This window comes from Danio aesculapii, chromosome 11, assembly GCF_903798145.1.
Source record: "Danio aesculapii chromosome 11, fDanAes4.1, whole genome shotgun sequence".
In the NCBI taxonomy this organism is placed as follows: Eukaryota; Metazoa; Chordata; class Actinopteri; order Cypriniformes; family Danionidae; genus Danio; species Danio aesculapii.
Window position 1 is genome coordinate 44,263,255 of NC_079445.1, and position 17,756 is coordinate 44,281,010.

At 38.9% G+C, this 17,756-nt stretch overlaps 1 protein-coding gene across 2 annotated transcripts; it reads right to left on the minus strand.

Annotated features, from left to right (window-relative positions):
• Nucleotides 1-861: 861 nt before the first annotated feature.
• Nucleotides 862-17,161, minus strand: acyp2 (acylphosphatase 2, muscle type). Of its 2 annotated transcripts, none has more exons than XM_056468232.1 (4): nt 16,966-17,161; nt 16,748-16,764; nt 13,334-13,443; nt 862-1,248 (listed from the first exon to the last, which is right to left on the minus strand). In XM_056468232.1, exons 1-4 carry the CDS (start codon nt 17,096-17,098, stop codon nt 1,134-1,136), a joined length of 375 nt encoding a protein of 124 aa, XP_056324207.1. In that variant the 5' UTR covers nt 17,099-17,161; the 3' UTR covers nt 862-1,133. The 2 variants fall into 2 exon arrangements, with proteins under 2 accessions (XP_056324207.1, XP_056324208.1); XM_056468233.1 differs by lacking the exon at nt 862-1,248 and adding an exon at nt 8,808-10,004.
• Between the last annotated feature and the right edge of the window lie 595 nt (nt 17,162-17,756).

The following is a 17,756-nucleotide window of genomic DNA, read 5'->3' on the forward strand; positions in this document are numbered from 1 at the left end:
TGCAGCATGACCACATATTCTATACTGGACATTATTGAAGGTTCAGTGATGAGACTTTAGTCTAAGCAGAGTCAGACCTTACTGTCCTAATGAAATCAGTCATAATCAAGGAAGGATCATATTTTATTGTGCTCAAATAAGCGTAATCTAGAGGCCTTTACCTTTCATATAAGCCACTTCTGATACCAAATGATCAACTAGAAGTCGAGTTATTATTTGTTGTTTCTAAAACTTGAATTTTGAAATATTTAATATTCCTGAAACTTTAATATTAAATCACAGGAATAATTCCCTTTTAAAAACCTATTAATGTTATGTTTTTGCAAATCCCTTAACTGCTGTCTTTGGTATTGTATATAAAAATAACAATTTGTCAAAAAGTGAATTGGACTGCATTGCCTTTACTTCTTTCTTAGCAAGACGCTTGATCCTAATCAATTGGAAGCAATCATTTCCCCCTTCTTTTAAACAGTGGGCCAATGATGTGTTGCATTTTATTAGTTTGGAAAAAATAAGACTCAGTTTAAATGGTTCCAGGTCCAAGTTCACTGCCATGTGGCGTCCTTTCACAAATTATTTCCAAAGCCAAATGTAACTATAACTGGACAAAATGCTGATTGGTTTGCTGTCAGGTTTTGCTTATACTGATGTTGTCTTCATTTTATTTTATTGTATTTTATTTTTTGTCTTTGTTTATATGTACACAATGTTAAAGCACTGTTTATATTTATGTTGTGTTGTAAGTTATGTTGATTAATGTATGTTTTTCGACTACTTAAATAAAAAAAGGGAAAAAAAAAAAAATATATATATATATATATATATTAATGTTAAAAAGTTAAATTGTGAAAAAAATTCATATATTTAATCTATATTTTGATCAAATGAATGCATCCTTTTAAAAATGCTTAATTATTTTAAACAGAATCAGTTATACTTTAAGTAAACTTTACAAATAATCCAAGTTAGGTTCATATTTACAGTTATACAATTCAAACAGAAGCAAAAATGGCCAATAAAGGGACAAAGGAGTCGTTTTCCATGTAAAGTGTGTGGTTAATCTCTACCAAACATGTGAGTTTGCTGCAGGTGCATTGTGTTGTGAGTTTGTTGTGTTGTGGTTTTGTGTTTGTTCAGTAGCGAGTGCCAAATCCATGAATCTCCAGTTTGGAAATGTCTCTCTCGTTGCTGAACTCAGCGCGGGCGATGCGAGAGCTCGGGCTGCCCACTTTACTGAGCCAATACTTCCTGCAGAAGAGACAAAAACAGACAAAACAAACATTAAATACCAACAACACACGTCAAGTTAGCCGGGTTTAAGACACTGTACTGCTCAATATCTCCAGGGTTTAAGACACTGTACTGCTCAATATCTCCAGGGTTTAAGACACTGTACTGCTCAATATCTCCAGGGTTTAAGACACTGTACTGCTCAATATCTCCAGCCGCCTTTCACTTTCACTCTAAAAAATCTTTTATAAAACATTATAAGAAAATATTTTGTATTTTTCATTCATTCATATTCTTTTGAGCTTAGTCCTTTTATTAATCCGGGGTCGCCACAGCGGAATGAACCGCCAACTTATCCAGCACATGTTTTACGCATCGGATGCCCTTCCAGCCGCAACCCATCTCTGGGAAACTATTTTGTATTGTTACATAATAATAATAATAATTGTTATTATTTTATTAATCACTAATTATTTATATATAATATTAATAATAATTATTGTGGGCGTCACGATGGCGCAGTGGGTAGCACAATCGCCTCACAGCAAGAAGATCGCTGGTTGGAGCCCCAGCTGGGCCAGTTGGCATTTTTGTGTGGAGTTTGCATGTTCTCCTCGTGTTGGCGTGGGTTTCCTCCGGGTGCTCCGGTTTCCCCCACAGTCCAAACACATGCGGTACAGGTGAATTGGGCAAGCTAAATTGTCAGTAGTGTGTGTGTGTAAATGAGTGTGTATGGATGTTTTCCAGTGACGGGTTGCAGCTGGAAGGGCATCCGCTGCGTAAAACATATGCTGGAATAGTTGGCGGTTCATTCCTCTGTGGCGACCCCAGATTAACAAAGGGACTAAGTCGAAAAGAAAATGAACGAATAATTATTGTTATTATTATTACATATTAATAATAATAATTAGTATTAATATTATATTAGACATTAATAATAATAATTCTTATTATATTTTTATTAAAATGTTACATAATATTATAACATTAGTGAAACAATCTATTATATATTCAAAATAATACATTTAAATGATATCAAAATAGTTTTTTGATTACAAAAATTACTGAATTTACATATAAAATAGACAATTGTTTTTATTAGTCATTTTTTGCATGACATTTGTAGAAAATATCTTCAGTAAAAGAGAATTATGCATTAAAAACACTAAAGCAACTCCACCAGGAGAAGAAACAGCCCACATTTTCTTCTTAAACAAGGGTGTGGTGGTATACACACATGCACACACACACACACACACACACACACACACACACGCACACACGCACACACACACACACACGCACACACACACATATGTCAAGACACACACGAAGTCACTCACTCACTCTCTCTCACACCCACAGACACACAAACTGACTCACACAAACACATATACACATATCAAGACTCACACAAACACTCACTGTCTCTCTTACACACACACACACACACACGTCCACAAACTCCCCTTCCATTCTCTCTCTCTCTCTCTCTCTCTCTCTCTCTCTCTCTCATATCCGGATCTCCTGCAGTTTGTTCCTCAGAGGCAGTAAATGCATTATTGTGCTCCCAGTGGATGCTGCACTGCTGAGCTCATGCAGGATCACACACTGCATCTGCATGACTGACCAATACACACACACACACACACAAACATAATGGCCTGCCAGGAAGAGGAGGAGCTCAGTCTCTACGGCAACACAATGACCAGTTCAGGAGGAGATTACAAACACAACGCTACACAAATACACACCACAAACACACATAAAGATTTGAGGAGCACATCACAAAGAAAAATATAGATACTAGATTCACTTTTCTTGAAAATATGACTGTAAATGTACTTTATAGAAGTAACAGTTAGTTAACTGAAGAAGAAATCCTGAAAAGGTTTATATTTTAGTTATATATATATATTTATATACATTCTCACCGGCCACTTTATTAGGTACACCTTACTAGTACCAGTTTGGACCCTATTTTGCCTTCGGAACTGCCTTAATCCTTCATGACATAGATTCAACAAGCTACTGGAAATATTCCTCAGAGATTTTGCTCCATATTGACATGATAGCATCACACAGTTGCTGCAGATTTGATGCGAATCTCCCGTTCCACCACATCCCAAAGGTGCTCTATTGGATTGAGCTCTGGGGACTGTGGAGGCCATTTGAGTACAGTGAACTCATTGTCATGTTCAAGAAACCAGTCTGAGATGATTGGCGCTTTATGACATGGTGCGTTATCCTGCTGGAAGTAGCCATCAGGAGATGGAGACACTGTGGTCATAAAGGGATGGACATGGTCAGCAACAATACTCAGGTAGGCTGTGACGTTGACACCATGCTCAATTGGTACTAATGGACCCAAAGTGTGCCAAGAAAATACTCCCCACACCATTACACCACCACCACCAGCCTGAACCGCTGATACAAGGCAGGATGGATCCATGCTTTTATGTTGTTGATGCCAAATTCTGACCCGAAAATCTGACTCATGGCCGGTGAGTGTATATAAAACTATACTATATACATAAAACTTGAACTTCTTATAATTGATCTAGATGCCAGTAAACATAAAGCAAACTGAAGTAAAATGTCAATAAAATCATATAAATTAATATTACATATATATATATATTAGTGCTGTCAAAATTAGTGCGTTAACGCATGCGATTAATTAGAAATATTTAACATGTAAAAAAAAATTAAGGCAATTAACAGTTTTAGGTTTTTTATTTCCTGTTGTGGTTAGACATGTTCAACGTGGAAATAAATATGGATAAGACCAAGGAAAAGCTTTTAGAAGGAAAGCTTCAGTATAAAACAATTAATGTCTCATCACCAGGCTCTTCAGCGTTTCTTTCGACTTTTGTTTTAATGGAATTTGATACCACATGCCAAATGGAAAGACAAACCTACGCATTTTGAGACTCGGTGGTCCTTTAAGGTAATAAAAAAAATCGCTGTTTACATTGTAGACTCTTAATCAGAGTATTATCTTAATAATATTAAAATCGGAGTATTGGTGTCCATGTAAATGTACTCAATGAAACTCAGATGATGTTGCAAGCTGTCAAAGACAGCGCATTCCTTTAAGATGATTTCATGAGCCCAGAAATGTTTCATTAGATTGACATGTTTCCATCTTAAACGCAACTTTTGTAAAGCGTCTGCTTCAGGTTGCTGTGTCAGAATCCTTGCTTGTACAATATAGCCGCACTTTAGAGCGCTTAGTTTAAGCAAATTTAATGAACGCGATGGTACGTGTTGATGAATCTGAAGGGAGTCGCTCACCGGATGCGCTGTACTGCGCGCGTTGTGTGTGTGTGTGTGTGTGTGCGCGCATGGTGTGACCAAAGTCCCTGTAAGACTTACTCTTTGGTATGACACAACGTGTAACTGTGGGTGCCTTATGGCCCGTTTCCACTGAGTGGTACGGTACGGTACGGTACGGTTCGGTACGCTTTTATGGCCATTTCCACTGTCAAAAGGCGTACCGAATCGAACCGTACTGTACCACTTTTTCGGCACCATTTCGAAAGGGTACTAAACACGAGAAAGGGTACCAAAAGGCGGAGCTAGACGCGCAGCTGAACGCTATTGGTTTACAGAGATACGTCATTTGCTTACGCAACAAGCCAGAATGAAAACAAAAACCCGCCATGTTTAAAATACACAGCGAGAGATTATAGCGGAATTATGTATACATATAATAACGAGCCATGGTCGATCTGGGCTCAAACAAACCTTGTCGTCGTCTTGATGAACAGCCACAAAGCCATGGAGTAGAGCAGAATCTACCCTGTGCCTCGTAGTTTTTTACGAGCCAGTCTGAAGTGCAAGAAGTTTCGCTTTCTTGCTTGCGCTCACCGCGCGTCTATATCTGAAATAACAAACTTCTTGAGCTGATGATAATAACCTGTGCTTGATTATTGACGTGCTTTTGAAACCTGATCCTGTCAGACAGTGACAAACGCGAGAGTGAAGCGCGAAGAAACAAAGTAGAAGCCAGAAAAAAAGGAGCACATTATTTATTCAGCAAACATGAACAAAATGCCATGAGTAACTATTATCTTCACCTTTTGGACTAATATGAACTGTTAATGACAGAATTACTATCTAACAGAGGCTACATGTGCTGCTGAAGATTACAGACACAGATGAGAGGTTTGCACTGACTGTGGGCTATATTTTGTGTTGTTTTTTAACCTAAATACGGACGAAATGTCTGCTATATGTAGTTCTTCTGTAGTTGGGAACATATCGGAGACTGTAAGGGGCTGTATGTGTTTATATATGTTCATTTATTTAGTTATTTAATATAATTACAGACGTTACAGTAGGCTGTTTCACACTGTCATTGATCTGCAGTTATAATTAACTCATGTTCATAGAAAAGTTAGTAATAAACATTTCTACACAAGCATTTATGTGTATAAAGCGTCTGTTTAGTGAGAAGTGCTTCTCATATGATATGTGAGCGACCTGTACAGCTTTACTGTAGACATTTCCTCGAGCGAGAATGACGTTAACTGAAACTTTCTGTCATACACCACGCCCACCAAAAGGGTACCCTTGGTAGTGGAAACACAAGCCTGATAAAGGTGACCCGTACCAAACTGAACCGTACCATACCAGTCAGTGGAAACAAGCCATTAGATGTACCCCTTTGATGCTTCTTACATCCTTGTAGTAGCACCAGTGGCACCAAAATTAGGCACCGAAATTCACATGCTGAATCCTGCTTGTGAGAGACTGTTCTCACTCTCAGGTCACATCATTCAAAAGAAAAGGGCCACAGTCTCAATAATGTCAACAAACTGGACTGTCTTAGCAACTGGCTGAATGTAAAGGAGGACTAAACTAAATTGTTTCTACTTTATGATTAATGTTAAAAATTAACTTTCAGCAATACACCTTTTCAATGAGTAGTTTTTTGTATTCAACACTTTATTATTATAATTTTCCAATTTCCATATTTGTGCTGCCTGTATTTTGGCACTTTTTTGCAGTCAACACAGAATCCAACATGGAAATAATTTTTTTTCTTTATTGGCATTGATTGTTTCAAATAGCATTTACATGCCTGTGCTTTTATTTCTGTAATAAATATAGTTGTCAAGCCAACAGTTTGAGGATCTTGATGGTTTATTGTGGGTGTGTTGTTTACATGAAGAAATCTGTGTTACAAATTAAACAAAAATTTCTAATAAACAATCAAATTTTGAATTTAAATAGTTTTGGGTCTTGCATTTACATTAATTTTACATTTGAATAGCCAAAATTACAAGTTTCAGTCTTTTAAATGTGATTAATCGTGATTAATTGCAGAAAAAGTGTGATTAATTAGTTAATTTTTTTATTTTAATCGATTGAAGGCACTAATATATATATATATATATATATACCAAACTAAAGTAAAAAGGATTTAAGTGTGATTTAATCACCATTTTATTGACATTTCTTTCTTTTTTAACAGAATGTTTTACTTTTCCTTTCTGATTGTCCAACACAGATTGTCCACATCTTGGTTTCTCTCCAAATGCAATAGATACAGTTGAGGCAAATTTTGTGCAATACCAGCGTTGTATGTAACTTACGTGAATAGATAAATCTAAGTTTGATGTGAATTCAATATAAAAGGGTTTTATCGCCACATTTGTGCATCACAGAGGGTTTTTGTGTTTTCATGTGAATGTCATTGTGTTTAAAAAAGGACGGGGGGTAAATACGTGTAATGTACGTGTGAACAAACAAGGTATTTAGGAGTCAAAACAAACTCCTCCAAAAGTCGGTCTCCAAAAGTTTCAAACTGCTGAAACAAGCTCAAAAGAACGATGTTTCGGCCAGGTTTAGTTCAAAATGACGTCATTTGAGTTCGTTCTTCGATTTCTTTTGAAGAATCCCGGGACCTTGATGCTCTGCTGGAGCTCAGAAACACACAGCTTTCAAGTGTTCATTGTGTAGAAAAGGAAAGGAGTTTCCCCGGTGAGGAAGTCTGATAACATTGACAAACTGTGATAGGAAGGAATTTCCTCATAGCGTCTGACATATCCATAAACCTCAGTCGAACAATCCGCCGGAAGAACACACTCGATCAACTACAGCAGCAGAAACACCCCAGACCCAAACACCAGATTATTATTATCATCATTACATATTATTATATGTTTTTATACATTCATTCATTTTCCTTCGACTTCTATTTATTTGGGGTTACCACTGTGGAATGAACCACCAATTATTCAAGCATTTATTTTACGCGGCAGTAAAACATATGCAGTACTGGGAAACACCATACACACTCATTCACACATACACTCATACACTACGGCCAATTTAGTTAACCAATTCACCTATAGCGCATGTGTTTGGACTGTGAGGGAAACGGAGCACCCGGAGGAAACCCACGCCAACACGGGAGAGCATGCAAACTCCACACAGAAATGCAGTCGGGACTTGAACCAGTGACCTTCTTGTTGTGTGGCTTGTTTTTTTGCAAATAAACGTGATTAAAAGATCTGTTCCAACTCTCTGTGATTTGTATAAGTTTTATAAGTTTCAAATGTTTTTAAAACAGAGCAAGTTTGTAATAAAATCGTTATGAAATTGACCCTTCGCTAAGCCCCGCCTTCCTTAGTTACTGTTGTTACGCCTTTCAAGCTTTTGTGCATGGCACGTCTATTACAGTATGTATGCGCTAGTGTCAGACATTTCCAGGGATATAATTAGTCCGTTTTGGGGAACAGGTGAGATTTGCACAATCCATATGTACAACGCTTTGGCTTGTTTCTCTCGCTTGAAAGCTTGACAGACCTCCTGCACGTAGCTACGGTTGCTAAGCCACGATTGGTGTGTGGTGGTTTTCGAGTGTGGCTTAGCGAAGGATCAATTTACCACAGCCGCATGGTGTCAGTAAATGCGCACATGTGTGTGTGTGTTTATGTATGTACACTACAAATGGTATTTGTGTGTGATTCATCGTTTTCAGGCTTGAATAAACTCCACCACATCTACATCAAATAAACTTGGTATTTTTGACTGGTGAACTGTATTTCAGCTTCACTCGTGTCTGTCTCCATCACTGACTGCTGTTTATCTGACGTAACACATAATGAGACACTTAACTCTGCTCCTTTAGCGCCCCTTACAGAGCTTGATCCACGCTGGCACTTCTCCACTTGGGTTTTAGGTTTTGGAAAGGGAAAAAAATTCCACCATCCTGTCCAAACTTTAAGGATACCGGGTATCAGATTTGCACAATCCATATGCACAACGCTTTGGCTTGTTTCCCTCACTTGAAAGCTTGACAGACCTCCTGCACGTAGCTACGGTTGCTAAGCCACGATTGGTGTGTGACGGTTTTCGGGTGTGGCTTAGCGAAGGGTCAATTCACCACAGCCACATGGTGTCACTAAATGCGCACATGTGTGTGTGTGTGTGTGTTTGTACACTGCAAACGACATTTGTGTGTGATTCATCATGTCAGAAAGGCTTGAATAAACTCCACCACATCTACATCAAATAAACTTGGTATTTTATTTATTTATTTTTTTTTTATATATTTTTGGGGGGTTTTCACCTTTAATGTACAGGACAGCAGAGAGTACCGACAGGAAAGCGTGGGGAGCAGAGAGAGGGGAAGGATCGGCATAGGACCACGAGGCAGGAATCGAACTCGGGTCGCCATGAGCAACGGAGTGCATGTGTCGACGCACTAACTACTACACCACTGGCGCAGACTAAACTTGGTATTTTTGACTAGTGAACTGTATTTCAGTTTCATTTGTGTCTGTCTCCATCACTGACTGCTGTTTATCTGACGTAACACATAATGAGAAGCAGACATGCTTGTGGGAGAGGTGGGCGGGGAGAAGCAGCTCATTTGCATTTAAAGCCAGAGGCTACAAAACATACTTGCCAACATTCAGATCTAAAAATCCAGGAGATTTTATGCGGGGGTGTGCGCGAACTGAAGAGCGGGGAGCGGGTATGAAGATGGTTGCAAGTTGGGTTTGGTGCGCATGGGGACTGAACCAAAAAGCTAGCCGGACTGTACCAAACAGCTGAGGAGGGGGTGGGGGGTGGAATTCCGGGAGTTTTCAAGGAGACAGCACAATACGGGAGATGGATCTGAAATACAGGAGACTCCCGGGAAAAACGAGAGTGTTGGCAAGTATGCTATAAAAACAGCTACACTGTACAAAATGGGCAGATTCTGGAGGCTATAATAAATAATCTGATGGGTGTTTTGGGCTGAAATGGATAGGGTTAAAATAGATAAATAAATCAAATCACAATTACATAATAATATTATATATAATCTTATACTACTATAATCTTAATCTTACTTACTCCCTGAGCCATTTATGCTGTTATTTAGCCGCACCATGTTGGTGCTTCGTAACATCTAACTTTTACGAGGTGGGTGGTTAGCCCAATGCTCAACCCTTAACCTGGAGGAGCAGGACATACACACATACACTACGGACATTTTATTTTATCCAATTCTCAGGTTTTAGTTCTCAGCATGGACATCTCTCTCTCTAATATATATGATTTTTAATAATAATATTGAATTTGATATCTTCTTAAGAAGCTGAAAACCCCTTTAAAACAGCAGAAGTGTGTAACGTCACATTCGACAGCTGTACGGCATCACGTCTGCAGCTCATAAACAAAGTCTGGAGGGAAGCTGGAGCTCAAATGCTGAAGGCCGGGTGGAGGACCGTCTGGAGACAAATCCTCTGGGATCTCCATTACCCACAGCCCTGGAGAGAGCAGAGAAAACACCCCAGATGGAGAAACACACCCATACACTGACTAGAATAAAGACCCGTTCACAACATCTAGCATTACTTTAAAGTCCACATAAACTGGAAGCTGCGACCGTTTTATTCGTATTGTGAGGCAGTTCCTAGAGAAACTGAATAATAAATGAAAAAGCAGTGGGCGTGGCTTGTTTTTTCTACTGCGAGCTGATTGGATGTAGTAAAATAGGTATTTAATTCGGAAAGATAGGGAAGAGGGTTTGGGGGGAGTTATTACCACCTAACGGACTCCTCCTGCTCACCATTTCTGCTTGTTGTCATACCGTGATAAAAGCACGGGGAGAAAAGACAAACTCCACACAGAAATGCCAACTAACGCAGCCAAGGCTCGAACCAGCGACCTTCTTGCTGTGAGGTGGATGGAAACATACAGATAAATAAAAAAATTAAATTAAAAACAAGATAGCAAGAGCAAGAGAAGTGGGCGGAGTCTGACTGTTATCCACCGGCGTTAATATTTAATGAGCAAACGCATTTGTGTTAAGAGGAGGAGAAGCTCTTCTGTCTCCGTATGAAGGGGTTTCTGGGTTGTGTGCTGGAGTGGAAGTAAATAGGACACAATCTCGCTGGAGAATCAGCACTAAAAATGTCTTACAGGCCGGCGGACGCCTCAAACACAGAGCATATAATAACCTTCAGCTCAACAACTGACCTGATAGAGGAGACTGAGCGAAGCTGACACACACACACACAGTAATCAGGGGTTTTGTCTACTGTATAATTAAAAAATGAATGCATCTTTTCAATGTTATATGTATATTTCATATTAACTGAGTGTTACTTGTTGTTCCTTTATAATTAACCATAGAAAATCATATACATTTTATTTATTATACACACTCACCGGCCACTTTATTAGGTACACCAGGTTGGACCCCCTTTAGCCTTCAGAACTGCCTTAATCCTTCGTGGCATAGATTTAACAAGGTACTGGAAATATTCCTCAGTGATTTTGCTCTATATTGACATGATAGCATCACACAGTTGCTCCAGATTTGTCGGCTCCACATCCATGATGCGAATCTCCCGTTCCACCAAATCCCAAAGGTGCTCTATTGGATTGAGCTCTGCTGACTGTGGAGGCCATTTGAGTACAGTGAACTCATTGTCATGTTAAAGAAACCAGTCTGAGTTGATTCACGCTTTATGACATGGTGCGTTATCCTGCTGGAAGTAGCCATCAGAAGATGGAGACACTGTGGTCATAAAGAGACGGACATGGTCAGCAACAATACTCAGGTAGGCTGTGGTGTTGACACCATGCTCAATTGGTACTAATAGACCCAAAGTGTGCCAAGAAAATATCCCCCACACCATTACACCACCACCACCAGCCTGAACCAATGATACAACGCAGGATGGATCCATGCTTTCATGTTGTTGATGCCAAATTCTGACCCGACCATCTGAATGTGGCAGCAGAAATGGAGACTCATCAGAGCAGGCAACGTTTCTCCAGTCTTCTATTGTCCAGTTTTGGTGAGCCTGTGTGAATTGTAGCCTCAGTTTCCTGTTCTTAGCTGACAGGAGTGGCACCCGGTGTGGTCTTCTGCTGCCGCTGTTAATTTTGTGTTAATGAGCAGTTGGACAGGTGTACCTAATAAAGTGGCCGGTGAGTGTATACATACATAGTTGTAAAAATACAAATAATTTTCTTTCAGAAATGATTAACAATTATATATATATATATATATATATATATATATATATATATATATATATATATATATATATATATATATATATATATATAACTATATATATATATATATAGTTGTCATTTTATTTATTGATTTATTGTCATTTTTATTAAATTTAAATATTTTATCATATTGTTATGTACGTGTTATATATATTTAATTAAAAAGTTAAAGTTAATTTCTTGTATATGTTAGGGTTTTTTATTTAAAATGTATATTTTATTTCAATTAACATTTTTCTTAATATTTCAGCTCAGATGAACATCAATAACCCTGGTTGTAATTGAGATGGCTGATGCACACCTCCACTATATTATTAATGAATATATTATATATGAAAATTGGTTAGATGTTATTTTTTCTTTTCTTTCTGCTGTGCTGCTCTGCCAAACTGAAACTTCTCTGAGAAAGTCACACCTCATAAACCGAACATACTGCAGAAAAGCAGAAAAACACCATGCATACATTCTGTGCATCTGTCCGTACAGAATATCTGTTTCCAAGGACAGCACTGCTCTGTAAAACTATGACCAGAGCTGTAAACGGCAGATATACTGTATATAACTGTACATCAGGCTCTCAGCCGTTTCTCACACTGACGAGCGTCTGCTTCCCATTAGAGCTGTGATGTCATCAAGCCCTCGCCCCGCTGCATACCCCGCCCACACGGACATCATGACATCATCCCCACGACACACCCGAGCTGAGGGACTGCAGACTGGGCCACGCCCATACACACACACACACAAAATCAACACACACACACACATTTGGTAACTACAACATAAGGAAGGTACAAAGACATAAACCCTCAACAAGCATGCACTCAACACAAACACACTTGACGCAAATGCACACTCAACACACATGCACTAAAGACAAAGACACACTCAACAAACACACACTCAACACAGACACAAACACACACATAAATGCGAACACACCTATCATGCACAAACGCACACACTCGTTTAACACATACACACTCAACACACACATGCACTTAAGACACAGACACACTCAACAAACACACATACTCGACACAAACACACACATGCAGACACACACATAAATGTGCACACACTCAACACATACACAGTAAACACAAATTCACATTAAACACACATGCACTCAACACACACATTCAACACACACGTGCACTCAACACACATGCAGACACACACATAAGTATGCCATACATAAACTATGCTCAAATACACACTAAACACACACACACATTCTCAACAAAACACACATGCACACACACTTAACACAATCAAATGCACACACACTCAGCACAACAGACACTTAAAAAAAACCAGTGCAAGTGTTAAATGTGCTCTGCTGAAGCTCTTCAGTTCCTGCGTCTCCATCTGGTGATTATAGGCTGCAGCACAAAGCTCTCAAACACAAGTGTGTGAGTTTCCATTTCACACCCTCACTGTGACAAAGAGCCTTTCTAGACCCTTCCATGACACCAACGCTGAAGCGCTGGCGCCATCTGCTGTTCAGAACACGCACTGCGCATGACAGAACAACAGAACGCGCAAATAAATAAACTTCACTCACATTTCCTTGACTTTTTCAGGAGGTCCCTGCACTTGTCCAACCACAGTGCCCTGTCTAGTGTTTTTCACCCAGCCAGTCACTCCCAGTTTCTTTCCTTCTGCTTCTGTATACTGCAGTAAAGGAGAAAAAATAGATTAGATTTGATGAGATATCTTCTTTGTCTTTGTTACTGAATAGCTTATAACAGAGAGAAGTGATGCTGAGTGCCTTAAAAACTCTAAAAACCCACTACTGCTCAGTTTTAGGTTGAGCTTTTAAAAATCAGTATGTAAGAAACTCGTCTGCGGATTGTTCATTGTAAGCAGTTATAGTTTTTATAGATATTTTCTTTTCGTTTTCCAAATGATTTTACCAAAGCTGCTGCGGACAACATTTCTTTTTGTTACAGCAACAAGAATAAATAACCAGTAATAATAAATTGAATAAATTGAAAATTAAACAACAATTGCACTTTACAAACTGTATTATATACAGTAATACCGCACAGCTAAAACAGACAGGTTAATTCACTGATTTAAAAGGAAATATTGGCATTGATGAAATAAATTATGCATCTGAAAAGAAAGATTCCACCCACAAATGACTTTTACTGCATCCAAACCAGACATTGTATAAATCAAATGCTTTATTTTCAGGGTTCATACACATCTTTACTACTAAAATTCCATGACTTTTCTAGAACTTTCAAGTAAATTTTCATGACCTATTGATTCATGTAATGTCTATACATGGTAAATAATGATAAAAACAATGACGTTCAAAATTATTACAGCATATTATAAAACATGCAACAATCTATTTTGTTTAAATTTGATTTTATATCTATGTAAAGTTGATTTTGATAATGCTTATGTAACCCCGCCGGTCCTACACCACCCAACCCGCCCCAAACTGGTATCGAACCAGCAACCTTCCGCATGGGAGTCAATTGCTCTAACAAGGAGTTACTGTTACTAGAGCACCTTTAGAGGTGAGAGGAGTGAGGTTTACCTGCACAGCGCTTAGTAGCTGGCCTCTGTTATGCTCACCCCTAAACCTCGCTCCCATCCAGGTCACGGCACCAATGCAACTTCACCGGTCCTACTCCACCCAACCCACCCCAAGCTGGTATTCAACCGGCGACCCTCCGCATGGGAGTCAGTTGCTCTACCAAGGAGGCTAAAGACCATGGCCTCTAGTGTCTGTCGCTAGAGCACCTTCAGAGGTGAGAGTGAGGTTTACCTGCACATCGCTTGCTAACTGGCCTCCATTACGCTCAGTCCCTAAACCTCATTCCCATCCGAGTCACGGCACCAATGTAACTCCGTCGGTGCTACGCCACCCAACCCGCCTCGAGCTGGTATCGAACCAGCGACCTTCCGCATGGGAGTCGGTTGCTCTAACAAAGAGGCTCAGACCATGGCCTCTATCTAGCATCTGTCGCTAGAGCACCTTAAGAGGTGAGATGAGTGATGTTTACCTGCACAGCACTTACTAGCTGGCCTCTGTTACGCTCACCCCCTAAACCTCGCTCCCATCCGGATCACGGCACCAATGTAACTCTGCCGGCCCTACGCCACCCAACCCGCTCCGAGCTAGTATCGAACCGGCGACCCTCCACAAGGGAGTCAGTAGCTCTAACAAGGCTAAAGACCATGGCCTCTAGTATCTGTCACTAGAGCACCTTTAGAGGTGAGATGAGTGAGGATTACCTGCACAGCGCTTAGTAGCTGGCCTCCGTTACACTTACACAGCATTAATAATGTGAAAGCATGTTTTTGGCAAAGGACAGAAAAGAAGTAAAGACACCTAACCTATATTTAAATTAGGGCTGCACAATATATCGTTTCAGCATCGATACTGAAATGTGTGCATACGCAATAGTCACATAGCAGGATATGCAATGTTGAGATTCTAGTTTAACATAGAGTTTAATCATAATGGAGTAAAAGTTTATCATCTGCATGCATTTTTAAAGAGATAGTTCACCCAAAAATTACCATTTTCCTTACACCCTTCACATGTTTCAAACATTCTTTTTTTAATGAACACAAAAAGAAGATCATTTAATAACTCCTATATTATTAAAACAAGTGAAGGATGAGTAAATAGTGAATACATTTTAATCTTTGAGTGAACTGTCCCTTTAAGGCTTGTGAATGTGTGAACATTTTTAATATTTCAGAGTTTAAATCATCCAGCCACAAGTCATTTTTTGTAACTTTAATAAAGATTAAATAATATACAATAAAGACTATGCAGAGTTGATTATTCAATATCTGTACCAGAATAGTGAATACCTGAAAACTATCATTCACTTTTGTCTTTACTATATTTTATTTAACTATGCTTGTTATTTATTTGTTATATATTATTCGAGGAGTGGCGCAGTAGGTAGTGCTGTTGCCTCACAGTAAGAAGGTCGCTGGTTTGAGCCTCGGCTGGGTCAGTTGGCGTTTATATGTGGAGTTTGCATGTTCTCCCTGCGTTCTCGTGGGTTTCCTCCGGGTGCTCCTGTTTCCTACACAGTCCAAAGACATGCGGTATAGGTGAATTAGGTAGGGTAAATTGTCCGTAGTGTATATGAGTGTGTATGGATGTTTCACAGAGATGGGTTGCAGCTGGAAGGACATCCGCTGCGAAAAACATGTGCTGGATAAGTTGGCGGTTCATTCCGCTGTGGCGACCCGGGATTAATAAAGGGACTACACTGAAAATAAAATGAATGAATGAATATTATTCGAGATTCACTCCCCTACAAAATCCCCCCAATCAATCCAAATAAACCTGTTAAATCATCTGGTGAAATTGTATTCACATCGCAATATGCATCACAGAAAACAAAATAAGGTAATGTCAGATTTTTCCAATCTTGTGCAGCCCTAACTCAAGTATACAGATATTTGTTAAACTAATTTCCATGACTTTTCCAGCAAAATGCCATGTCAAAATTCCATGAGTTTTCCAGGTTTTCCAAGACCGTATGAACCCTGTGTTTTGGTAATGCTAGTGCTTGTTCGGCCACACATGCACACGCACAGTTAGTAGTAGTAGTAGTAGTAGTAGTACACAGTTAGTAGTAGTAGTAGTAGTAGTACACAGTTAGTAGTAGTAGTAGTAGTAGTACACAGTTAGTAGTAGTAGTAGTAGTAGTACACAGTTAGTAGTAGTAGTAGTAGTAATACACAGTTAGTAGTAGTAGTAGTAGTAGTAGTAGTAGTAGTAGTAGTACACAGTTAGTAGTAGTAGTAGTACACAGTTAGTAGTATTAGTAGTAGTAGTACACAGTTAGTAGTAGTAGTAGTAGTAGTAGTAGTAGTAGTAGTAGTACACAGTTAGTAGTAGTAGTAGTAGTACCATGGTGTCCTTGTTAGTGTTAGAGGAGCAAACACTCCACAAATCAAGTTTATATTGCATTTCTAATGAATTCCTCACCATTCTGAAGCAAACACCTGCAGAAAAAACAAATACACGTTTTGTTTTTTACATTATATACAAATGTGACTAATTTATTTGTAAATAGTAAAAGCACAAGATTATAAAGAGTTTTTAACATAGTATGATGAACACTTTGGTGCTGCTGTATTAATAAAAGCGTGTCTATTTTTGGAGGCGTGGTCGCCAAGTTTGCAAAACACACTCAAGACACCCACCCTGAACATTCCCGAACACCTCGAAATCTACTGATACATATTTATCACCGGCGTCTGAAGACATTGCAGACAATATGACGAGAGTCAGGACCAGAAGAGACGTCCAGCAGACGCTTAAATCACGGAGAATCATAAATAATCGACGCCGAGGCGCTTCAAATGCAGATACAAGAAAACTCGTGCAGCTGCTGTCACGTGACGCCTGTTCCTTTTCTCAGCGATGATGGCGATCGACAAATCACGACCGCTTGAGTTTAAAAAGTGGTGAGTTTTTGTTCTGAGTGTGCCATTTATTTATTTTAATATTTATTTAATTTCTGAAAAAAACAATGTAATATTTTAGACTGCAATCTTTAAAAAGGAAGAAAACAAAACATCGACCCACATGAAAAAAATACTATAGTAATTTATAGTAAACACAATAGTGTTTTTAAACCATACTATAGTATCATGCCCGTAGACAGAGGGGGTTTCAAACGAACCAACGCCCACGGCCAAAAGGTCCAGAATTTGTCCTTTTAATTATTTTTATGTAATTTAATATTATATAATATATTTATTATATAATTAATATAATTAGATTTACATTTAATATATTGTAATAAAGTGTAATTTTAAATAACTATTACCTCAAGCCTTAAAGCCGCGAGTCACGTGACATAACCCAATGAATGGTTATATTTGAATCTTTGATAGGACATCCATATCAAAGAGCTTAGAACTATGCTCTTTGTCCAAACAGAGTAACGCTATGGGTCACTTCTCAGCAAAAGGCGCTAATCCTATCACGT

Coding starts and splice junctions, on each gene's coding strand:
- acyp2 (XM_056468232.1), bottom strand. CDS start 17,098: ATGATTCTCCGTGATTTAAGCGTCTGCTGGACGTCTCTTCTGGTCCTG. Junction 1,249..13,333: donor CCTGAAAAAGTCAAGGAAAT/GTGAGTGAAGTT, acceptor TCTCTTCTGCAG/GAAGTATTGGCTCAGTAAAG.